The sequence below is a fragment of the Oculina patagonica genome, chromosome 5 (genome assembly GCF_052425735.1).
Source record: "Oculina patagonica isolate OP01 chromosome 5, crgOcupat, whole genome shotgun sequence".
Classification (NCBI taxonomy): Eukaryota; Metazoa; Cnidaria; class Anthozoa; order Scleractinia; family Oculinidae; genus Oculina; species Oculina patagonica.
The window spans coordinates 5,016,686-5,042,268 of record NC_135762.1 but is presented as its reverse complement, the minus strand read 5'-3'; the positions used below and the strand labels follow the sequence as shown (position 1 = coordinate 5,042,268).

Below are 25,583 nucleotides of genomic sequence, written 5' to 3'. Positions count from 1 at the left end.
TGTTGAGGCAATTTAAGGCCATTTGTACGAATAAATTTCATACATGCGCTTAATTAATTCCTATTTTACTTTTTACTTACTTTATTTTTCACATGGCTCGTTTTCCTTTGTTCTTCCAGGCTGATTATATTGAATAAACCCCGCTAATAAGTTAGCAACTGTCTGAAAAGCTGGGGGCGGCTTTGATTGTAACAGGGGAGAGTGGGGCTGATATTCTAATATTCCCCTAGGGGAATATTATAGTTGATAATCCCCTAGGGGAATATTACGGTAATATTCCCCTCGCAGCAAAGCAACAAGCCTCGAATTACAAACAAAGCTATCCGTTTTAGATTACATGCTCAGAGGTAGCGAGAGAATATAGCACTGAAAAATATATAGAACTTTTCAAATTCATTAATAATTCATCAAGTTAAAAGAAAGAAAATCATGACCTTGAAGGAGGTTTGGTACTTATATCATATGTCATTTCTCCGCTTACTCCGAAGCTTTTGTTTCGATTGAGAAGATGTATCAAAAACTCGAGATAGTGTTTTATGGGCTATCCAAACACCTCGAATTTCGTCAAAACTATTACGCTGCGTGCCCTTTTTTAAAACTCTCATCTCGGCCGTGTTTGGATATCCCGCCGATGAAACACTGTCTCTCGATTTTTAAAAATTAACCGTTAAGGTGTAAACGAGTATACATCTTTTTCTGGTATTACCACTGGATATTCCAGTATGTTCAATAAAAGGAAACAACAAAGAAGCTTTCTTTGATGGTCAACCCACATGTACAGCCACAGAATGATTTGTCGGTAGGGTACCCTAAAGAGTGTTTTGATAAGCAGATAATCCCCCCCGGATCTTCCTTCTTGTATTTCACTGAAAGGGGGAGGTTGTTCACTTTGTTCTGCAGCTGGAAAGATCTGTTTTTATGGCGGTAGGTGAAAGCTAGGAGAAAGCGATGGAGACTGGGGAGAAATGCTCTGTGCTGGCGGTGGACTTGGTAGTGTAGGTTGGTTCTAGGGCTTTCCACAAGTTGCTCGAGATTTCCCAAAAAGTTGCTCGTAATTTCTCAAAAAGTTGCTCAAAAGTTGCTCCAAAAATCCCAAAAAGTTGCTTCTGATAATAAAAGTTGCTCGAAAGTTGCTCCAAAAAATCCAAAACGCTGTTTCTAATCAAGAGAATTTCTCTAAATACATGCTTATTTCCCTTTAAGGGTAAGATTTACAAGCCGTTGTGGATAAAATTTGTTAAATAACAAGGATTTCTTTAACTGAGAAAAATCGTGAAGATATCGATGACGTCATGTTTGATGACGAGTTCTGTAATGTTTTAATGCAGAATGAGCCGAAAGTTGAAACGTCTTCAGATGTTCCTCGGAAATCTTCGGTAAACTTCGTAAATCTTCGGAAACGTTCGTATTGCCTTTGAACAACACTCGGATAATCTTCGGAAATCTTCGGTCTGGAAATTGCTCAAAATGCAACAAGTTGCTCGAGACGAAAAAAGTTGCTCGAAAGGGAAAAAGTTGCTCGAAACATGAAAAGTTGCCAAAAAGTTGCCAAGCAACTTGTGGAAAGCCCTAGTTGGTTCTGTTCATACGACTGTGGGGGGTTTAATGGGTCGTCTTGCTCAATAGATGGCAGGGTCTGATCCAGATGAGGAGAATTACTCTATGCTCTCATCTCCGTCTGATCTTCTACTTCTCCATCGCGTGCATGTTTACAGCACCGGATACGGTCTTTGAATATAACATACAAAGCGCGTAGAAGCGAGTAGAGAAAAAGAGCGGCAAAACCAAACCAAAAAACATACCAAGCAGGATGGATTTCTCCTGGGCAGTATACGTCGGAGTACTGAGAGAAGACACATTTCCCGCTGCAACAGGTATCGGTTCCGCAATCAGGATCTGTGGAACAAGACAATCCGACGCAATTGTCGCCAGATTTGCATTTTTCGCCACAACAACTCTCACTGGAGCTACAATCTGAATCAGACGAACAGTTCTGACCGAGGCAGTTTGATCCATTCACGCAGGCATTGCTGCAGCAACTTTCCCCAAGAGAACAATTCGAATCAGACGAACATGATAAACCCAAGCAATTGGATCCGTAAAAGCAATCACCATTGCAACAGACTTGATCATCTTCGTGGCATTCATCGCACAAATTATCGCCTGCAACAACTAGCGACAATGCAAACAGTGCTAGCAATGTTATGATCACTTTTTTAACGGTCAGGACATCTGAAGCCTCATGTGTTGTGGCTTTAACCGGCATTTTCTTTACCGACGTCATCCGTTTGCGCAAGTTAAACGAAATTTAGTTCTCGGGTGTGGAAACAAAAGATTGGATTCGTGATAATAAATCATGAATAACCGATTTCAATATGAATATGTAGTGTTAAAGCATCCGGAACTTTTAACAACAGTCGTTAGTTAAGTTCCGTAACGGAATAGTTAACATTGTCTCTAGTGGCGGGAATCGCGGGATTCAGACCTGAAGGTAAGTGGGGGGTCCGATCACCGAGACTCCAAGAATAAGAGGGGGGGGGGGGGGGAGCGCTCTCGAAAATAACTTTTCTCGGCCCTTCAGGTCTTGGTTTGGCCTGAAAATAAGATGGAGGCCTCTTAGATCCACCACTGGCCTTTCTGCTGTCAGAGGCTTATTTTCCTTTATTCAGTTTATACTGTTTATTTCCCTGAGCTGACAAATACGAATGAAAAGAGGTCTCTGCAAGCAGGGCCGGGATGGACCGACGCGTACGTTCCGAAAAAAATAATGCATAGATGAAGTTCATGTTTATTTATCTTATCTAGTAGCGTTTTCTCTCGCTCGCGCGATCGCTTAGAACTCCCGATCTGAGTGGCTTACTAACACGATGAATTATTTTGATATCGATTGCAACGTACATTGTTCATCTTGAACAACCCTTTCCAAAAGTGGGGTTGATGCGATAGACTGAAGGCTAAATTCTGTTATTAGACAATTATTTTCAGTGTTTAGATAGGAATTTTATGGCAGGTCCAAGTCGGATAGCTACAGTGTGGTGACTGTATAAATTGTTAGAAACTAAATTGTTTTAAAAAGGGACAATGTCATGTTATAATTATAGACAATTTTTCATTTGACAAGGGGGCAACAGTAGTCGCTAATAAAAAGGATGATTTTATATATTTTTAATTTTTAATCTATTATATTTTTAATGATGTATGTAAATTTCTCTTCCTTTTATCTTAGTGTTAGTTAGTGTGCTAGTTTTAAATTTATAAATGTAATTCTTAATTTTTAGTATAGTAGGTCCACATCAGCCCTTTGGCTGCCTTTTTACCCAACCTACTTTTTTTCAAAAAAAAAAAAAAAAAAAAAAAAAAACAGTTTCACTTCAAAAGCTTAAGAGCCAGAGTCATATGGAAACTACGAATAGTGGTCCAATTTTGTTAAAAATCACCATGCAAGTGTATTGAAGCGACAAACAACTGATATTATTGTGATGCCATCAGGAACTTTAGATCTCAACTTGAAAAGGTCAGGCTGATTTTTTCAAGTTTTGTCCTTGTGGACTGGAAAAAAACCTTAAAATTATTATGGCTCCCTTCTTTCTTCAACAACAATTTATTTTCTATCTCCATCTTGATGTACTAGGTGCATTTCATGTACGAGAAGACCTATTCGGTAATTTTAGAACTTTTACCGAAAAGCATTAAAATCCGCGTGACAGTGTCCCTTAAAATTTTCCGGAGGGCATGTTCCCAGAACCCCGGCCCCCCTAGTAAGATCTTGCCTCGTCTTTACAAAGGTCTGGTTACGGCACTGTTCTTTACCTACTAGTTCTTCAGTTAGAATAATGGGAAAATAAAAAGGAAAAATATACTCCACCTCAAATATTTTAGTTATATTGTAGTGGCAGTAAGTATCTTGATGTAATGTATATGAAATGATTCATATATGAACTGCGGATGGATATATGAAAGTGATAAATGATCATCGCAGTGAATTTCCAATTTAAGCAATTGGAACAGTGCCGTAGCAAGGGGAGGGGCCGGGGGGACCCGTGCCCCCCCAGTTTTTTTCCCAAAAAGGAAAAACAGACCTGTATAAAATGTTGAAAATAAAATTTTATCTTCCGAGGGGTTTGAAACAATAACATTTGTACTTCTTTTCATTTTTTTAACGTACGTAGGGTGATGTTAAACGGCCAAGAACTAAAACAAACCAGAAATTAAGACCAGAACGTACTATGATGACTATGAAAGGTGAAAAATTTGCTGGTTTCAAGATACAAAGACAGTCCGTTTCCTATATAATTGACGTTGCAAGTGTTATACTCTCTTCAGTGGTTTGCTGAGACAGTGTAGGAAGTAAAATAATTTGCGATATGCGTAAATCACAAATAGCTCTTGGAGAACGCTGGAAATAGCATTTCCAAGCTTCTAGATTTCAAAATTTTCTAGGGGCGCATGCCCCTAGACCCTCCTAGCGGCTCGCGCCTCCGGCGCTCGCGTAACCCCCCCCCCCCACTTATTTTACCCTTGCTACGGCACTGTGGAATATATAAAGTAGCCTCCCGTTGAAGCCCTGAATTTTTTTCAGGCTTCTTTATTCCAATTGCTTAAATTGGAAATTCACTGCGATGATCATTTATCACTTTCAGTAAGTATCTTCAAGCTTTCTGGTATTACCACTAAATATTCCGGTACTATAGTTCAATAAAAAAAAACAACAAAAAAGGTTCCAGTTCACTAAAACCACTGATGTTAAACCCATTCATTAAACCGATGGGTGTTTAGCGTGGCAGATACTCCCCCTGATCTTCACTCTTGTAACTCAATGTAAGGGGGAGGTGGTTCGAATTCACTTGGTTCTATTTGTGAGATCTGATCATATGATGGCGGGGGGAAGTTGGAAAAGTTGTGATCATAAGGTGGCGGATTTTGGGGATAGTTGCTTTGTGCCGTTGTTTCTGTCTGAGTTGATCCACAAGGGGGAGGTAGTGGGGGTTGGATTGGCTCTATAGGTGGGAGCTGTTCATTCGACGCTGGGGGGCTGCACGGGTCATTTTGTTCCGTAGAGTTGCTTACTACTCGCGCAATCATTTCCGGTATTTTTCGGCAATGTGGTATATAGTCAAGATAGCATTTTAAGTATACAAAACAGACGATGGTCATGCCAAAAATTGGAGCAATAACGAACATCATCACATGTACAACGGTACAGTGGTACCAAACACATTCTCCAGCGCAACAGTATTCAACATCACCGCAGTTACGTTCAGACAAACAATACGATAGCTTACGATCTAACGCAGCCATCGCCAGACTTGCATTTCTTGTCACAACAACTTTCACTGGAGCTACAATCTGAATCAGACGAACAGTTCTGACCAAGACAGTTTGATCCATTCACGCGGGCATTGCTGCAGCAACTTTCCCCGCGAGAACAATCCAAATCAGACGAACATGATAAACCCAAACAACTGGATCCGTAAAAGCAATCACGATTGCAGCAGACTTGATCATCATCGTGGCATTCATCGCACGAATTATCTCCTGAAACAACTATCGACAACGCGACTAGTGTCAACAATGTCACTTTTGCAACTGTGAGGACATTTAAGGCTTCTTGTACTGTGGCTTTAACCATTCTCTGTTACTATCGACGTCACTTCGTAAATTACTTCTCGATACAGTACAGGCGGTGCTGGACACGGTTCACGTGACATTTTTCGACCAATCATTTGTCACCTTGGTGGAAGCAATGACGGACAATTTTGTCGCGGGATTTTAAGAAGGTCTCATCTTTTTCGTGCGATTCCGGCGAAACTTTAACGGTTATTACGGATTATTTTATTGGAGCTGGAAGAATAATACCTAGGCCAGTCATATGTCAAGTTCTGAACTAAGGGAAGCGATTTTTCTCTCAAAACTAGTCCATTGAAATCATGCTATATGGTAAAGGGTTGTTTGGCGCAAGCGTTCGACGTCGATGAAAATTTGCTCATTTCTTGACAAACAAGGATCAGTACTGTAGATTATTTTTACGTAGAACGTAAGTTCGATAGTTGAACTTTAAGAAAAGTGCGGTGGGCCCGGGCGAGCCCAGCCGTTTTAACGGTCAAATTTGGACTTGAAGTTGGGGTTTTTTCCTTGCCGGATATGTCACTTAGTTCTCTTCCATTTCGCGGCATTTTGCGGGAGTTGATGGTGTGATTTCTGTCGATGTTCTTACAGGACAAGGGCTTAATTTGGTACTCCCGTTGTGTATTTATATTTTAATGTTCACGTGCCATTTTTGTTATTGTCGTGTTTATATCATCTTTTGTTTGGCCGATATTTGGCATGTCGGAGCGATTGCCCAGCCACAGGCAGTTGAACTATAATGCTCCCGCAGTCGACGAATAATTATCCTTCGTTCAACATGCTTTACACATGTATTACACTTATCGGCTTCGCGCAACACGCTTTAGTAAGAACGAGAAATTTGCATGTACTCCACTTATACTTCGCGCACCCGCTTTAATTAAGAACGAAAAATATTCAGTATTCCACTTATCCTTCGCGCAACATAAACAATGAAAAATATGCATGTACTCCACTTATCCTTCGCGCAGCACGCTTTAATACAACGATAAATATACATGTGTTCCACTTATCCTTCGCGCAACTCGCTCGAAGAACTAGAAATATGCATTTGTTCCACCTATCTATTCAAGAAGAAGAATATTAAGTGTTTATATCATCATTTGTTTGGCCGATACTCGGCATATATATCAAAACGGCCGTTGGGCCCTCCAAGTAAAACAACTCAGCGAAAATCCATCAAAAACCACGATAGGGCAAACTGCGTTGCCGGGCCAGCAGTACATCGACGTACTTCATTCATTACTCGACATTTCTGAAAAGCAAAGCGCCAAAGATAAGTTCAATTTTAGCCCGTTTACTTCGATCACAAACGTGCTAGAATCGAATAATATTTCCAATAGTCGACCAACCGCGATGTTTCGAATCCAAAATATGAGTTGTTCCGCCGTAAAATTTCACCTTTATGAATCCAGCAATATTAATACGCATCTATGATCATCTATAGGTGCTACTAGGCTCGCGAAAGATTTGATATGGATTTCCTCCGATATTTCTTTCAGCATTGGAATATCTTCGCACCGCGAGGAGATGTTTACCGATCGGCGATCAGACGATCATAAGTGCAATTGAAAATTTCTTCCGGCATGCTTTGCGAGTCGTGTCCAACACCGCCTGTTCTCGATACTTCCTTGTCCATTCTCGTCCCCAGAGGCCGCGATCCCGGGTGCTGACCAGAAGGATCGCGGCCTCTGGGGACGAGAATGGCGATTCGCGGACTTGAAATTGGAGCCGGCCAGAGGTCTCGATCCCGGGTGCTGACCAGAAGGATCGCGGCCTCTGGGGACGAGAATGTTCCTTGTCGATCTTCCATGTTGTAGCCTGCGAGAGCAGACGGCTTTTTCGGCTCGAGTTTCACCCGCCGAGAAACTCGAGCCGAAAAAGCCGTCTGCTCTCGCAGGCTATCCATGTTGTAACGCGTGAGAACTAGGCATGACTTTGTTTTTTGTTGAAAATGAGCTATACTATAAAACTAGATTTCACTATGCTGTTTTATCTTTGATAGTGGTGGAGTGTAAAATTCTGAGACGTTTTATTCTGGGGAGGACTGCACGCGTACAGTCTGACCGCTGTGAACGTTCGAAAGAAAAAAGACAGCAATAAAAAGAAAAAAAATAGGAAAAAGAGAAACGATGAATGGGAATTGCCTACATCTGTGGTTTAATTTGTGAACAAGCACAAAACACCACTGAACTGGAACTCTGGGATTGGATCAACATTACTAGAAACCGTATAACGACCTAAAACGAAACGTTCTAAAAAGTATCGACCGGTTAGTTATACGCAACGTGACGCCATTTAAAACCGCTGGTATAAACTGGAGAGAAGTAAGAAAATCAGTGACTTGCCTGCCGTTTCTCCTTGATCGTATAAAGTGTGACAGGGATGGGGTGGGAGACATCTGAATTCCCGCTTCCCGTCTGATGTCATTGATTTAGTCACGTAACTACCGTTTTTCACAAAAATTCCGGGACCGTTCATTTTTTATGGGGGGGGGGGGGGGGCGCTGGTGGGATTTGATAGATAGTCACTGTTATATATAATGGCCCCCCCTTCTTCATAGAAAATTTTTACCTGGCCCCCCTCAAAATCCATTTTTTTTTCGATGACCCCCCCCCCCCCCGTCCCAAAAAAGGAAAAAACAATAATAAAGTGACATTAAAATATATCGCGCCTCGTGACTAAAGAATGTATCAGTGCACAAAAATCATATCCCCAAATAGCTGGCATTGCCTCAACTGTGTATTGTGGATGCAATCTGTTATAATTAGTATGGGTTCTTTTCATTAATTTTGTAACCAATAAGCTGTTGGGTTGAGTTAATGTCGTTTGGTACATAACAAAGAAGGAGGGGTCCGGGGGCATGCTCCCCCGGGAAAATTTGAATTTTCAGAACCTCAGGAATGTCATTTTGGGCATTCTGTCAAGATATTTTTACTCTTACAGAAGCCTCTTTACAACACTTAAAAGCCGGTAAATTATTTTTAGTGACCCCCCCTTACAGACCATATTTTTTTGGCTGACCCCCCCTTTTAAGCCAATATTTTTTGGATGGCCCCCCTCAAATCCCACCAGCCCCCCCTACCTCATAAAAAATGAACCGTCCCTCAATATATCCTCACTATAAAATTGTGTGACGACGGCAGAGACTTTTGGCCTGGGATGTAAAGGAGCAAATTGTTAACTACTAGTTGCTGATCATAGGCGGCGGAGCAGGGGGGGGGGGGGGGACTGAAAAAAAAGAAAAAAAAAAAAAACGAAAATTTGGGGGAGCTCAGCCCCTCACATTTTGGTGCTAAAGATATCACGATCGCAGCATAAAATTGGTTTGTCAAGGTATTCCGTCTCGTGAGTGAGTTTAATCATCTTCGAAACTTCCTTGGAAGTGTTCGGGAAACTCCGTTTATCTTCGGAAAAGTTTGTAAACAATTCCCACCGGAGCCCTTACTCTCAATCACCCCGGTTATAGTTAAGTTATGGAACGAGGCGACTCCGAAGGTGAGAGAGAGCGAGAGCTCCAATACGGCAAGTACAGAGGTCATCGCTGCGGGGAGGTGGGTGGGTCGCCAATGCTTCAGTCCTCCAGCACTTCACGAAAAGACAGAATACACGTGTACTGATAAGCTATATATATACCTGTACATAGTCAGCGGCATGGCTTGCAGTTGCCAAAGTAACTGGGCACATGGAATGGGAAATTAGGGTGTTTGTTCGCGCGGGCCCCGGTGAGAATAGTAAACAATTCCCACCGGAGCCCTTACTCTCAACCACCCCGGTTATAGTTAAGTTATGGGAACGAGGCGACTCCTACGGTACCCGCTCACGTAAGCCCCAAGCTAAGAACAGCCAACCCCGTTCCGAGGCTCTCTTTCTCTTTGCCTTCTTTGTTAAGTGGGTGATTTCTCGGTACATTTTCTTAAACTTGAAAGAAAACAAGAGTCTTCCTCCCAAAACTCAGAAAGCGTGTAAGCATTTACAATAATATAATTACGGCAAGACACTAGTAAAACATAGCAAAATATGTCACCAAAACGAAACTAAAGGGAACAGCAACAAAAAAGCAAGCAAATGGACATTTCTAACTGAGTGCTGGGGCCCGCCATGCGGGGTTTTCCCCCCTACCAAACGCAATATCAGCTCCAAAAGATTAAAGCCCGAAAAATACCGCAACCTCGAGATCAAAACCGAAGTGAGCTCCCCGGAGTCAACCAGGACCACGAAAATAGTATATAAACGGTGTCTCAAAGATAACATACAACGACTTGGAAGGGGAAAAACCAACCACACGGCGAGCCCCGAAATACCCCGTCTAGGACAGAGTGTAAGGTTTTAGATAACCCCTTTCGGGACAAGCCGACGCGGCGGTTAATCTCGCCTCCAGATACAACGATAATAAGTGATCTTTTATATTTTTTCCATTTCATTTTTCCTCTATTTTAGTTCTCTTTTCTTGTTTTTTTTTTTTTTTTTTTTTTTTTTTTTTAAGTTTCTCATTTCTGTCTCATCTTGTAACTTGAGTCTTCTTTTTCTCAATATCTTTTTGTTAATCTCTTCATTTCTTTTCTACTTTTTTCTTTTTTTCCTTCTCATTTCTTTTTCTTACTTCTTCTTTCTCTTATTTTTATCTCTTCATCTCTTTTCTTTTTTCCTTTTCCTCTTTTCATTTTCTTACTTCTTCTTTCTCGTATCTTTTTTATCTCTTCATCTCTTTTCTCTTTCCTTTTCTTTTTCTGACTTCTTCTTTTTCTCATTTTTTTTAACTCTTCATCTCTTTTCTTTTTCCTTTTTTAACTTCTTCTTTTCCGAGGGTCTGAATGGGGGGGTCCACATGTCGGTAGTCGGTTAAAAATTCCTTACTTTGTCGGTTGTCGGTTAAAATTTTCGACCTTTGTCGGTTGTCGGTAAATCTCATTTAATGATTAAAAGTACAAGTTAATTATTAATATTTGTTATTTAATTTACGCAGTTTTAAGACTTTAAACTCTAGACGATATGAACATTTCTAATAATTCATTATTTGGTTGCACTTAAACCTCGTTAACTCTGTTTTTTTAAGCAACTTGTTCGTCTAGTACCGATAAAATCAGTTTGCATCAGCAAATGCTCGTCAAATATTACTTACACATTGAGCGAAACTGAAATTTGGACCGTTCTCAGAAAAGAATAAATTTAAAGGCAGTGTTATTCATTTACCAATAAAACAGAAAGATGCTTATAAACTCTTTTACTCGCTTCTTCTATTTGTAAGGGATTTTTCTTTTCAATTTTTGCTTTCCTGAAAAATGGACGGTGTATACAAACATTCCGTTCAACAAAACAGCAAATAAAAAACGTGGAACCAAAGGTTAACCACGTTAATGTTTGAGCTTAATACTACAGAACTACATGTGAAACATTTAACTTCGCTGCACACTAAAACTAATACGGCTAATAGAACGTTCCACACACCGTTGAGCTCACTGCTGCTTTCATCCGATATTAAATTTGGAAGCTCAAGCAGCCACTGCCCATCTGTTACAATTACAAATTTTCACATTTTTCCCGTAAGCGTTTTCGCCAGGCGAAATAACTTCAGCGAGAACCCTCCAATGCCAAATTAGCTTGGAAACACCTTTATGAGATTTCTTTCCCACCAGAACCCGGTTACGATGGCGTTCGATGGCAACCTCCTCGCCCGGGGGGGTTGGGACTCACATATGAAAGTGACGGGGATGCTCGTCTCGCTTAGGAGTGTAATTTTCGGATTTTTGGTCTCGCTAAGGGTGTTCCGGGCAAAACGCCAATATTTTTAGCCATAATGGTCTCGTTTAGGGTTACACACGAAGAAATATACAAATATAGCTTCTATTCTTAGTTTTTTGGTATCTTTTGGGGGTCAAGAAAAGCTTGAGCCACACCCAGATTGGTCTCTTTTAGGGGTTCTTTTCAACATTTCCGACGAGCATCCCCGTCCGTTTCATATAGGAGTCCCCCCCGGGCCTCCTTGCCTTACAATCACTTTAACAATCCCGCTCATGGCCTGTCACCACATGAATAACCAACGCGCAGTGAAAATACAACAGCGGGACGCCTTGTGGCCTCGATTACCAGCCACTGTTCTACAAATGAACCTCCGCTGCTGCTCGAAAAGGTGACAGGAAACTTTATAATTGACTAAATTTCGAATTGGTGTGGTTACTTCTGAACTAGACATTTCCTAAGCTAGACATAAATTCAAAATACTGTTCCTTCTGAATACAAACGTCCGTATAACATCGGACCATGTCGGTTGTCGGTTAGAATTTATTTGTCGCTAATCGGTAATTTTTTCCTCGTTTTGTCGGTAGTCGGTAATATTTTTCGCCCTTTGTCGCTAGTCGTTTAACCCCATTCAGACCCTCTTTTCCATCTCTTAATTTCCATTTTTTTCTTTTTTGTACATTTCTCCCATGTTTAAGCTTCTCCTTATTCCTCCTCTTCCCGTTTTACGCTTTTTTTTTGTCTGTTCCCTAAATAATGTAATTAAACAATAACACAAGAAAAGACAAACAATACCGACAGCTAACGAAGGGACAATAGGAAAGTAGAACAAAAGGTGAGATCGCAACGCAACCAAAAAGGTGTGACAAACTAGTTGAAGAGGTAAACAACAAGCAATGAAATATAAAATACGAGAAACCACGCCAGAAATAAACTAAATACTGAAATACCATGCAAAAATACCGATAAATAAAAAATGCAGACAAAATACCAAAGAAAACACTAAGGGGGATGAATGAAAACACGTGGCGTGAGACAAAGCGACGAAAACTAAAGGCCATGAAACGAAATATAGGGACAAAAACCGAGTAATGAACAAAACCTTAAAAACAAACAAACAGACAATAAAACCAGATCGGATAAGTAGAACCCAACTAAAAATACAGAAAACAGGTAAAGGGAAGAAACGAAAAAGCAAGGGAAGGGCCGCGAATGAGACAAATACACCATAACTCCGGACGCGAAGGTAGCTTCACAAACACCGCAAACAACACAATGCAAAATAAGTAGAATAGGCTAAAACCGTATAACAAACTAAACCTGGTTGAGGAACGGAAGACTAACATGCGAGCGAAGACCCAGATAACAGACCTCGGACTCTTCTCTGTAGGAATTGCTAGAGCGCTAGCGGGTGGTGTATTTGCAGTTGGCACGCTTGAAATAGAGAAGCAGCGGCGAAGTGAGGATAAACATGTTGAACGTATAAACGAGTCAGACAAGTAGCCAAAACTTCAGGATAAGAGCACCAGGACTTGCGTAATGGGCAGACGGAGGGCGCAGCGATGACGCTAGAGTAAACGAGGAGCCGATGCAAAAGTACGCCAGCACTTCACGAAAAGACAGAATACACGTGTACTGAGAAGCTATATATATACAGTGGAACCCCGATATAACGATATGCCAAGGGGGCAGTAAAATTATATCGTTATATCGAGGAATCGTTATATCGGGGTTCCGTCCCATACATTTTACTATTGCCGGGACATAACATATTCATCGTTATATCGGGAATATCGTTATATCGAAGATCGTTATATCGGGGTTCCACTGTACAGTGGAACCCCGATATAACGATATGCCAAGGGGGCAGTAAAATTATATCGTTATATCGAGGAATCGTTATATCGGGGTTCCGTCCCATACATTTTACTATTGCCGGGACATAACATATTCATCGTTATATCGGGAATATCGTTATATCGAAGATCGTTATATCGGGGTTCCACTGTACCTGTACATAGTCAGCGGCATGGCTTGCAGTTGCCAAAGTAACTGGGCACGTGGAATGGGAAATTAGGGTGTTTGTTCTCGCGGGCCCCGGTGAGAATAGGAAAATTATCGGAAACATTCGTAAGGCCTTTGAACAACAATCGGAGAATCTTTGGAAATCTTCGGTCTAGAAACTATTTAGAAAACAAAAAGTTGCTAGAACGGAAAATTTGCACCAAATATTAAAAACCTGCTGCGTTATTTTTGGACAGTCATATAGCCCCCACGTTCCCAAATGCCTCTGCTATTGGCCTCCTGTGGAAAAGGTGTGGGCTTTTGACCGAGGAATCAGATGGTTGCTATGGCTACAATCTACCAATCAGAGTTTTGTTAATAGATTTTTTTATTTATAAATTTATAAATACTAAAATCCCATTAACAGCTACAATAACCATGCAGCATCATAGGCTTGCAATGCATGCTGGGGGCTGAATACTGGAGTTGTATCCCTTTTTACACAAATTACATGTCTGAGGTAAAATAACCGGCACTGCACTATACAAAATTACAGTAAACAAAAACTGCACTAAGCAGTAGTTGAGGGAAGAGACACTTAACTTTGAAACTCCGTAATCCCATTGAGTCAGCAGGACTAGAGAACAAGAAATTGGAATAATAAAATATTGTAATTTGTTTTTTCTAAAGGTTTGGACATTCAGGTTAAGAAAATTAATGGTTTCTGTGTTGCTTTTTATGTGGTGCCTAACAGAAGAAAGATTATAGGAAATGGACATACAAACGAAGGCTCAAATGTGATATCTACTGGGAGGTTATGTGTAATGTAAATCTGCCAGAATTTTTGGCCAAATTAGTTAAATGTATTGATCCGCAAATATCTGCTTAAATCCAAATGTTGTTACCTATAAATATTGGAATGGGTAAAATTTCGGTCAGTGCAGTGTATCAAGCATAATCCAAAACAGTCGACCAAACATGGATAAATTTATATTTAAACCCATGATCCGCTGTGTTTGCAGGATCCACGTATACCCGTACATCATAAATCCATACTTTGAAATAACCTTTTGGCCAAATAGGCTGATCTTAACAAACCTAGTAACTCCCCATTCATGTGCCTGTGCATTTCCATAGCAATTTGGCAGCACATAATTATGAAAATTAAAATGCAACATGATAAATTTCTGCAAAGAGGCTAAGAGAAAATGACTATCATTAGGATACTGGTATGTTAATAGCCAGTCTCTTTTTGAGACTCATAAAAGGGGTTACCGGGTATGTAATAAAACTCACTTGTGGTTTGGCAAGTTCACAAAGTTGTTAACAATATTGCATAATTTCAAAACTGCACGAAATATTCAGCAACTAAATAATGCTTTCTCTGGTTGCATGCAATATCATGGCCAGCTGACAAGCTGCAGTGGTGGATTGATACAGACCTTCAGATAAGTGACAGGCGGATCATCCAGGCCCTAGAATAAGGGGGGGGGGGAGGGGCACTCTCCAAAATAATTTTTCATGGTCCTATGGAGGCCTAAAACTAAGGTGGGGGCCCCCTCCCCAAGATCTGTCACTGAGCAGCCCTTCACTCTTAACTTTAAGTTCAGTTGTGCAGGCACTTATTTGGGGGTCGCACTTTTTTGAGGACAGTGCTCTTAAAAAAAATAACATAAGTTAATGATAACAAGAAAGAGGGCAAAGAAATATAGCCACTTGGAACTGAAAAGCATTATATAATCCAGGAAAATACATTTCTGAGGCTCAGGTTAATTAGCATTTATAATGTTTAGATTGAGTTGTTCTGTACTTCAACGCTTTGTTTTTTTGTTTTGTTTGACTCCTCAAACAATTCAGTCTTACGATGCTTTGTTTAAGCGTCTCATTGTTGTAAATGAATGCTGGACTTATACTTAAAGGCAGTGTTCTTATTATTGTTCTCTTATGTGACGCTTGTCGTATTTATTTATACTTATATATTATGGTAATACTTTGATCAGTGTTAATTTGTGCCAGGCACCACCATTCAATGCATCACAATCAGACAAACTATTCTTGCCAATTAAATAAAAATGTTTAAGTCTCATGCAGGAAGAGATGAATTTCCTACAGCACCATAGTTATTTTGAGTTGTAGACACTCCCCCTGATCTCCCCTCTGGTGCACCACTGTAAGGGGGAGGTGGTTCACTTGACTTTGTTGATCCAGCATTGTATGGTGGATACTGCACATACTGCGGTGGGGGGTAGTATGCGTAGCCTTGTTGGTAGGAAGGTGGGAACTCTCCAAAGTAGGGTGGGTTGCTTTGAGTGACTGTTGTTGCTGATACTACTCTCTGCCCTTCAATTATTCTTCCATAAGCTGGTCTGCGGCGTCGGTAAGCAAAGAACACACACAAAGAGATCATTATTATGAGGAAAAGTGTTCCAAATATTGAGCCAAGTATGATCCAAACAGCAACGTCGAAAGAGCAGTCGTGATAGCCACATTCGCCGCCGCAACAGTATTCATAAACACCCCCTGTACTGCCGCAATCACTGTTTGTCGAACAAGACTGTCCAATGCAGCCATAACCAGACTTGCATTTCATGCTACAGCAATCTTCACCCGAGCTGCAGTCTGAGCTAGACGAACAGTACTGACCGAGACAATTCGTTCCATTCACACAGACGTTATTGCAGCATGTTTCTCCGGTAGAACAATCCCATTCAGACGAGCAGGAGTAACCGGAACATTTAGAACCGTAAATGCAAACCTCGCCACAGCAGATTTGATCATCTTCGCAGCCACTGCACCATCCTTCAGTCAACGTAAATAGCGACAAAACGACAAGAAGTAGCAATGCCGCGTTCTTTACGTAAAGTATGAAGTGTTGAGATGCTGTAAATTTGGCCATATTAATCTATAAACTCGTTCGTGTACTGTTTGTTGCTGTTTGCCGCCACGCTTTTGCGCAATTCACTTTCGCGTGCTTCGATTGACGTCATTGCTTCAAGTCGCGTGACTTTCCCATGACGACACGGAAAATCGTGAATCGTGGAAATGTGGCCCTTGGACCTGGAGCGGCAACTATCGGAATGAGCCATCACGATAAATCAGCACCTACATTTCTTGTATTTTAGCAAAATTATTAGCAGATGGGTTAGGGCTGTGACAGCTGGTGGAAGTGGGTGAAAAATATAGTTCCCTGATCTTTCTCTGGAGATGATAATTTTCTTTTTTCCCTGATAATTCTGAATTGATGATATGTTGGCAACTTCATAAATATATAGGAACATTTATTTAAAAGCCAGGATTCATGGTCACTTTCTAAACCCAAGAATAATTTACACTTGCTCACCTGGTCTGTAATACATTTTTTTTATTTCTGTTCAGTTGAGCCAAACAGACAAACAAACAACAGAATGAAAGAACCCGTCAAAGCCAAATAACCACTGACAATACTATTAACCATTTCTTCAACCTCGTTCCCACCCAGGGTCTCTCTCAGGGAGAGAGGGAGAGAGGGGAGAGAGAGAGAGAGAGAGAGAGAGAGAGAGAGAGAGAGAGAGAGAGAGAGAGAGAGAGAGAGACCCTGTGGAATGCGGTTGCCATTTCTCGTAGGCAACCAGCTTCTACTGTTTCAGTCAGTACGCACTTGGCTGACTTGGCCACTTACGGAAGCTTCGATAGCCTGCTAATACAGCCGCCTCTCATTCGCGTCCCGCATCGAAGAGCGAAACAGTGTTTCGCTCTTCGTTGCGGGACGCGAATGAGAGGCGGCTGTATTCGCAGGCTAAAGCTAAATCTGTATATCTATTTTTGACTATATCGCTAAATCCTTGAATAATTAACTAGTGGTCTATAAATCAGGTACTAACAACCTTCACTATTGTTCCAGAAGTGGTGCAGATGGATTTTGTACAGCAGCACCATAGTTACTTTGCGGTGCATACACTCCCCCTGATCTTCCCTCTGGTGCACCACTGTAAGGGGGAGGTGGTTCACTTGACTTTGTTGATCCAGCGTTGTATGGCGAATACTGCACATACTGCGGTGGAGGGTGGTATAAGTAGCCTTGTTGGTAGGACGGTGGGACCTGTCCCTGGTACTGGTAGGGCGTGTTGCTTTGTGTCGCACACCTTGTGGTGATAGTTGTTGCTGTCACTCTTTGTCCCACTATCACTCTTCCGCGGTAACGCCGACTCGGACGATAACAAGCGTAATAGCAACACAGTGAGAGCAGACAAAGGAGAATGGAACAGCCTATGACTATGCCGACAATGGCGCCGACATTGGAGTACAAACAGTCGTCATCAGAACATATTCCATCGCAACAATTTTCCCAAGATCTACATTCATTGTCGTCGGAGCAAACATGTCCCAGACAGTCAGAGCCATACACGCATCTGTTTCTACAACAACTGTCCGTGTTACTGCAGTCATACTGAAACGAACAGTGCTTATAACCGCTCGCAGATGATACCAGTGGGGAAATCACCACTGCAAAAACTGCGAAGTATCGAAGAAAACGTCGACAGAATGATGTAGCCATGACTTTGAAAGCCTTTTCGTTTCCTTGATGTGCCGGCGTAATCTAAGAAAATAAAATGTTTGTGTTGTAATACCTCACATACCGCAGATCAAGTTTCGTTGGCACTGAGTTTCCCAGGCCAGAATTCTCCCGTGTTATATGTGCATATGGCTTTGTGTATAAAATTTGGTTCGCACTAGAGAGAACTAGAGAGTCAAGAAAATTCTTCAAACGCACGAAACTTGTAAATAACTAAATTGTTTTCACCAATGCGCAGGGATTGTTTTGTTTGGGCGTAATAAAAAAATTCCAGGATCACGCGATACATCAAACAATCGCGTGACTCTTGACGGACTGTACACCTGCAAATAAGAACAATGTAATTAAACTGGTTGTTGTAATAATTAAATTTGATGTAATTTATTCATTTTTCACACACATGAAATACGTTATGAGATAGACTGAAATACTGTACCACATTTGCGTTGAAAATCAGCCTTTCCCCAGACCTTCTAATTTCTCTTAAGATTGTCGAGCGCGAGCAAAATAAAAACCTGGTTTTCTCTCCCGCGCTTTGCGCTAGTTCTCGTGTGCTCGCTTCGCTCGCTCAGTTTAGTTAAGAAGAAGAAAAAAAGAAAGAAACGGCTGTGGACAGACAAGATCGATGTAGAAATAAGCTAGCGAGAATAGTTTCGTAACCAAGGGCACAATCAAGTGCGTAGCTAGAGCTAGAATGTTTACACTTAGAAGTTTACTTTCCTTCACTTAAAAGTTTACTTACCGCTTTCTCTTTTTGTTGAAAAATAAAAGCTTGCCTTTTTTGCCTCACACCTTTTGTGTACCTATATTTCTGTCCCGGCCACCGTAACCTGTAGAGTTTTAATTTGAGCAGTTTTTTAACTCTGAAGAACCCAGGAACGGGTAATCTGGGTGAGACAAGGTATATAATAGAGACGAAAACAAAAGCAAAAAAGCACGCTGAAATGATGGAAAATTAAGTGAGTGTTTACAATTTAATTCCCCGCAGTTTCAAATTTTGTTTCCCAAAGCTTGTTGTCACGTCAACCCAGGAGAAAACTGAGAAACTCATGTCATGCCTCTGGCAAGGGAGGTGAATAAGCCGGGGTCTGGGGACCAGCAAGATTGCGTGACTCCGTGCCAGTCACGGAAGCGAACAACAATGGCGGACAAACACAGTGCGCGGAAGAACTGGCGATGTACTTTAGAAAGAGCAGAGAAATTTATTTCCTCCCAATTTTTCGCCGATGTCAACTTGTTCAGCAGGTAAAGTTGTCCATAATTTTATTTCTGGAACGTGTATGTTAATCAAAGTTCCCACAAAATCGGTCAAATTTTAGTTAAATCATATGATTCGGCATTTCAATTCGGCTTCTGAATTTCAGCTGTCCGAAGCTAAAAGTGTTTGGAATGTGAAGTAATGTACATGATAGAAGGTTTAGAACAACAAAATTTCATTTGCGGAATGTGTTTTAAACTTTGCTGAATAAGTGTTTGCCAAGAATATTTCTTCTTCTTTTTTTGCGTGACTGAAAGTGCCACATCACCATGGCCAGCTAATAATTATACCTATCAATTCACGATCATAACACACTGCACTATAGTCGCTTTATAGAAGTCTTAAGTACATGTAAGCTTTATGGACATGAACCTTCAATCAGCAGATGTTATTTTGCTCAAAATTAACGGTGACGATGCTCTGTATTGGAAATTATGTCTCCTGGTTGTGTTTATCCGAAAAATTTTGATTCAAAATAATGCGGTAAGTTTGAAAGATCATCATTCAGAGTGAAAAAGAAAACTGCAGATTATTGTTTACATCCTTCAATCTGTTGTTACAGTCAACTGTCGCCTTGTGGACAACCGGCTATTGCGGACACTCGCTAGCCAGATATCCCGGGCGAAGAGAGATTTGACTGGAAATGACTCCAGCTATTAAGGAGGGTAGCAAAAGGTTTATGGGGGACACATGAAAAGGCCAAAACTTAGATTGTGATGTGGGAAAATAGGGTAAAAATTGGACCGTGATGTGTGAAAATAGCTAAGAAAGGCATGTGATTGGTGAATTCTGCTGTTTTAAGTATATGTGACACGTGAATGTGGTTAAAATTTGTGCGTGAAACAGCAATGGGCGTCAAAAGTCCTTGAGACAGTTGGATGAAATTGATACTAATTTAAAATTCCCGTTTTTTTCACCTTTAATCTGCTGTCGCTTCTGAACCACTCCCCCTCCCCCCTTCTCAATGTTGTACTCAAACGAGGCAAGTCTTGCAGATAGTAAATACAACATTGTTTCGGGGGGAGGGGGTTATATTGAAAGGGTGAGGGGTAAAATTTGTCCAGGGTACTCAAAAAGTGGCGACTGTCTCAACACTTTTGGCGCTCATTGAGGATGACAATACTCCCTTTGTTTCCCTCCTTATGGACTTCCACTATAACGGACACTAAATGATGCCTCAAGCGTGTCCGCTATAACGAGAGTTGACAGTATATCACAAAACAAAAGATTGGAGAAATGAAAAAGAAAACATCTGGCATCCATTTCCGCTTCTCCAATAATTAACCATGCAGTCATCATCTTTTTAACAGCGTAGAGGGATTACCGTATATGATCTAATAAATGCCTGGGGTGTCTATTACACTTAGGGGTCCTAGAGGGGGCATTTATTACAAAGAGGCGTTTATTTCACTTTAACTGTAATAAGGTAAACAAAACAAATAACACGTACATGTATTCAGGGATGTCGCTTAGGGCCAAACTGCCAGCTAATTTCACTGGCTTAAAGAGAACTTAAGTCCGGCTGAAATTTCTCATGAAAACAAAGAATTAGGTAAATGTTAGAGCTCCCATTAAGGCCAGAAAAGCCAGCTGGGCTCGTTAATAAGCTGGCTAAGTGGCCTTGCGCATGATGTTGGTAGACAAAGCAAAATTAGCAAAAATCGAAAGCAAAATTTGTTTTATAATCGCTATAAATACTCCGGCTGGAGGCCATGAGTAATATTTTGGCCTTGATTTCTTTGGCCATCACAAATCTGCAAAATTGTGCAATCGAGTGACGTAATCCCATTGTGCTTTGCATACCATCTGCTTGACCCCAAAAGAGAAAAGAAGCCATTGATGATCGATTTAAAGCCCGAGTCTTTTGTGCCATGGAACGGATTACAAACTTCCAAGGTCTTGTTCCCTCTCTGGGGCAAGTACAGATTGCTAAAACCTTGCTGGTGTGAAGAAATTCATTACTGAAGTGGCTCAGGTGAATTTGTAATAGTTTAACATCTATCGATCAGCACATTTTGCTTAGAGCTGTCAACTTGTTCTTGTTGTAGATTATATCCCAGGAAACTCTCAGTGAGTTCTCTCACTCACTATGCAGCTCCTGGTCGAGTCACATACAATGACGCTGTCAGTGGAAAGTTTGTTGAAGCCCAAGTTGGAAACAGCTTTGGTCCAACGTAAGTTACAAACTTTTAATTCAAAATTGTATAGTTCAGAAACAGGAGGGGTTTAACATAATTTTCAGTTAGGGAAGATGGTAAGTGGGGGGGGGGGGGGTGGGGTAGGGGTAGGGAGAGTGACTGAAAAGCTCAATGTCTTGAAGAGATGGAAAACTGAGAAGAATGGTGACATTATGGTATTTTTTCATGTTCTAATTGGGCGGGAATTAAGGGGGCTGGAAGGTTCCAATACCTTTCTCAGCTCTGCATTGCATAACATACAGATCATATTTCTGATTCAATATTTGCCTCAATTTTTAACAACAATACAACAATGAAGACACTTGTGGGAGGCCCAGTTGCCTTATGGTTAGCGTGCTTGTCTCCAAGTCGAATGGCCCGACTTCGATCCCGGCCAGGGCGCTGCGTTGTGTTCTTGGGCAAGACACTCTTCTCTCACAGTGCCTCTCTCCACCCAGGTGTATAAATGGGTACCTGCAAATTTACTGCTTGGGGGTAACCCTGCAATGGACTAGCATCCCATCCAGGGGGGAGGGGGGGTAGCAATACTCCTAGTTACTTAATGCTATGGAAACCGGGATAAACTCTGGCTGTATGGGCCACTTGGCTTGGGGACACAGACTTTGCCTTTACCTACCAACAATGAAGACATCGAGTTTCATGCAATAAGTTGGTTGTTTATGACTTTGGTTTCACCGGTTTCCAATACAGGTGGTCTACGCATTGGTTTAAAGTTGTGATGGACATTCCAGAGGAGTGGAGAGAAGAAGAAGTACACTTCAGATGGAATTCTGGATCAGAGGCCATGGTAATTTAATACAACTCAGAAAATAGACAATTAGTTATTTGTATTATTTAATTATTTGTAGAAATTCGTAGGGAGTAACTTCCCAAAGAATTTGTTGGGGTGGGTGGCAACTTCTTGAAACGTGTATGTTATTTAAGACCAGAATGCCCTTCTTAAGAGATGAATAAATACAAAAAAAGAATAGTTTCTCCCTTACACCTAATTTCAGACCAGAATAAACAAACTGTACTAGAAGTTTGAAAGAGTAACTAAGTATGAGTTTATGAATTGGATTTTCTCTAATAGAGCGGTTTCCACTTGAGTGTCAAAAGTTATTCGCATTTGCATTGGTTTTGCATTACAACGCTTAGTGATTGGTTTAAAAATTTCACACCACTTTCTCAGCCAATCAAAAGTAAAACCAAAACCAATCATGACTCGCTCATGTACATTTTCTCGCGCTTCATGCTGGCTACATGTATTTTCTTCGAGTTTTGATTGGTTTACTGGATTGTCTGTGTTCTTTGTGATAGACTAGAATGATAACTTTGGTTTTGGTTTTAGGACAGTCAACTGAAAACTGCTCTATCATTACTGAATATTAATTATTGATCATAATTTGCAAATTGTTTTTTTTGTTACCAGTAATCAGTTTTACAACTTGTTGGTAAAATCTAGCATTTTTAAGTGCTAACTTTCCCACATCCATTGTATGATCTAAATGACAGGTATGGCAAGAAGGAAAACCCAGACAGGTATGATGTAAACATGCACGTAGCTGCCCCTGGTGGGACTCCCATATGGATTGAATGGGGCAGGGAAGCTCCTCATCTCGCATAGGGGTGTAAATTTTGAATTTTTTGGTCTCACTTAGGGTGCTTCAGGCAAAACGCCAATATTGTTTGCCATTTTTTAGGTCAAGATCGTTTAGTGTTGCACATGAAGAAATAATTATACAAATATAAATTATATTTTTTTATTAGTATTTTGGTATCTTTTAGGGGTCAAAAAAAGCTTGAGCCACACCAACATTGGTCTCTTTTAGGTGTCCTTTTCAAAATGTCTGATGAGCATCCCTGCCCCTTTCATATGGGAGTCGCTCTCCCGGGGTAGCTGCAGTTTGAGGAGGCAAGCCAGGGACGGTGTCCACCCACCCCTGGATGAAAGAATGATGGCCTGATGGCTAAAAAACCTTTAATGCAAAGTTGGAAGATGAATATCAAAAGTCCAAAACAAACGACAGATACATATTGCAGACCTATATATTCACACTACATGAAGGCACAGTAGATCTATGTATGTATTGCGTACCTATCTATTGATTGTTTCTCAGAATAAAATGGTCAGTTTTTTGGAAGCAAAATGGCTCTCAGGCATGACAGAACTTTCAGCATTTGCTATTTACATTTTAATATGACAGTGTTTTTTTCCCACACAGGGTTTAACTGGTGCAGATGGACACCAACAAAGAACAGATTATGTGTTCTCAACCAAAGCATCCCCTGGCAGGTATAAAAAAATCACAGTATTCAATTAAGCTTTCGCTATATTTTACATCTTTTTCTCACATATACCCGGCGGTGTCCGAGCAAAAGAAGGAAAATTTGGTGGTATGCAGTGGGCAGGTGCGACTGGCCGAACTTATGGTGGGCGTTGTTAAAGCGCCCATATGTAAATGAAATTCTTTATAAGCAACGCACACCTCTAATATAGTGCAAGCACTGTCGAGCTACAAAATTAAAATCGAAGTAATTTACTCTTACTACGTCTACAAGTGAAGGATAATTTATCGATTGAATGAATTATCATTGTTTTAAATTAAGGCATACTTTGTACGTGGAAATGGCCGCCAATGGTATGTTTGGTGCTGGGAAAGATGGCTTGATTAATGCACCTGACCCTACACGAAAATACACACTGTCTATGGCAGAGATCGCTGTTTTTGACACTGCAGTTTATGAAGTGTTGATGGACCTGACCGTTATTATAGACTTGGCTAAGGTACGAGATAACTTCAAAAAGTAATAAAAACTTGCAAGTGATTGTTAGGGAGGCGCGGTGGCGTTATGGCTAGTGTAATAAAGTACGGATTGAGTGGTCTTTTTTAGAGCCCTCGTCGGGGTCACTGCGCTGTGTTCTTGGGCAAGGCACTTAACTCTCATAGTGCCTCTTTCCACCCAGGTGTATAAATGGGTACCAGCAGCATGAATACTGGTGGGTAACCCTGCGATAAACTAGCATCCCATCCAGGGAGAGTATAAATACACCTGGTTGTTTAATGCAACAAACCGGTGCTTACACGCCAGTCGTATGGGCCATTAGGCTCGCACGCGGACTTTTTTGGAAGTCATTGTAATAATGGTATCAAAGTATCCCTATAATTAAGAAAGCGCGTGTTAAAAGCCAGCACGAGCTGTTAACGTTATTCTTATGTTTTCTTGCCGTTTTTTAGGAAACAGAAAGTTTTCTCCGTGTTTTTATCGGGTTATGGAAATACTCGTGAAAGCTTGGGAGAACTCGAAAGCGCAAAAGCTGTGAAAACACTCGCCTGCGGGGCCTGCTCTTCAGTACATCATTTCTCGAGCTTCCACTCGTATTTCCACAAGTCGATCTCTTTGTTGAAATTGAACTGCGCGTCGGGATAGGTTCATATTTGTGCAATATTAATTTTAAATATGTTTATCATGTAAGCAAATCGAAAATTTCAAATGGAATTTAACGACAACTGGCTTTTTCAGTCGGCTTAATGCTGTTCCCTGCAAGTTTTATAAGAGTGCAACGAATAGTTTTTGGCCGTTCTAATATAACGCGTCTTTTTGTCCGCAAAACTCTGTTCTTTACCTGTTTATATTTTGTTCTATCAACAGAATCTCTCGCAAGAAAACCCGAGAGCTTTTCAAGCTCTTTACACTGCAAATGACATTGTTAATGCTTGTCAGGATTTGTCGGACAGAACATCATTCAAGAGGTAAGGTATACACCTGGGATCTTCTGATCCATAAACGTTAACATGCAGGGCTTTTATGGCACTTACTAATCTAATGAGAAAAAAAAGAGAGTTCTTGAAATCCTGACTCGAGATGCTGATTCGAGATCCTGCCTCGAAACCCGAAATTAAAACCCAGCTCGTGATCCTCGTTCAAGATCCGACTCGATATCCTGCTTCAGTTAATACGTAGTTTATCTCGCCACACAGATCTATAGTTTTTTTATGCGTATTTCTTGTCTGTTCCAGGGCTCGCGAGATCGCCGCCAGATTTCTCAAACAAACCAATGGTGAATCTCAGCACCAGGTACACGCGGTCGGTAACTGCCATATTGACTGCGGTAAGCCGATTATCATTCCTGTTAAATGAAGAAAAGTTATCCCTCAGTCATTTAAGTTAACTCTTTCAACGTCGATTCTTTCCATGCAAGACTTGACCGGATTCACGGTTAAGG

At 41.0% G+C, this 25,583-nt stretch overlaps 3 protein-coding genes and 1 long non-coding RNA gene across 6 annotated transcripts in view; 1 reads left to right on the top strand and 3 right to left on the bottom strand.

Moving 5' to 3' along the window:
* Positions 1 to 10,261: 10,261 nt before the first annotated feature.
* Positions 10,262 to 12,582, bottom strand: LOC144653935 (uncharacterized). The gene is made up of 2 exons (XR_013570846.1): positions 12,002 to 12,582; positions 10,262 to 10,419 (listed from the first exon to the last, which is right to left on the bottom strand). It is a non-coding gene; the product is annotated as an uncharacterized LOC144653935 (long non-coding RNA).
* A 2,502-nt stretch (positions 12,583 to 15,084) lies between these two features.
* Positions 15,085 to 16,478, bottom strand: LOC144654935 (uncharacterized). The gene has a single exon (XM_078515172.1). The coding sequence runs from the start codon at positions 16,262 to 16,264 to the stop codon at positions 15,452 to 15,454; it is 813 nt and encodes a 270-aa protein (XP_078371298.1). The 5' UTR covers positions 16,265 to 16,478; the 3' UTR covers positions 15,085 to 15,451.
* A 132-nt stretch (positions 16,479 to 16,610) lies between these two features.
* Positions 16,611 to 18,301, bottom strand: LOC144653965 (uncharacterized). The gene has a single exon (XM_078514102.1). It carries the CDS (start codon positions 17,900 to 17,902, stop codon positions 17,237 to 17,239), a length of 666 nt encoding a protein of 221 aa, XP_078370228.1. The 5' UTR covers positions 17,903 to 18,301; the 3' UTR covers positions 16,611 to 17,236.
* A 754-nt stretch (positions 18,302 to 19,055) lies between these two features.
* The window catches only part of LOC144653827 (alpha-mannosidase 2C1-like), a 33,229-nt gene continuing 26,701 nt past the window's right edge, over positions 19,056 to 25,583 (top strand). For 2 of the 3 annotated variants that reach the window (XM_078513932.1, XM_078513931.1), the window contains exons 1-8: positions 19,056 to 19,165; positions 21,227 to 21,352; positions 22,067 to 22,163; positions 22,871 to 22,897; positions 23,581 to 23,651; positions 23,966 to 24,143; positions 25,010 to 25,110; positions 25,378 to 25,469. In XM_078513932.1, coding sequence (XP_078370058.1) covers positions 19,062 to 19,165; positions 21,227 to 21,352; positions 22,067 to 22,163; positions 22,871 to 22,897; positions 23,581 to 23,651; positions 23,966 to 24,143; positions 25,010 to 25,110; positions 25,378 to 25,469 — 796 coding nt within the window. In that variant the 5' untranslated portion in view covers positions 19,056 to 19,061. Of the gene's footprint in view, positions 19,166 to 21,226; positions 21,353 to 22,066; positions 22,164 to 22,870; positions 22,898 to 23,381; positions 23,439 to 23,580; positions 23,652 to 23,965; positions 24,144 to 25,009; positions 25,111 to 25,377; positions 25,470 to 25,583 lie in introns of those variants that run through there. The other variant, XM_078513933.1, reaches the window with a different exon arrangement.

Excerpts from the sequence above, each read along its gene's own strand:
- LOC144654935 (XM_078515172.1), bottom strand. The coding sequence starts at position 16,264 with ATGGCCAAATTTACAGCATCTCAACACTTCATACTTTACGTAAAGAAC.
- LOC144653965 (XM_078514102.1), bottom strand. The coding sequence starts at position 17,902 with ATGGCTACATCATTCTGTCGACGTTTTCTTCGATACTTCGCAGTTTTT.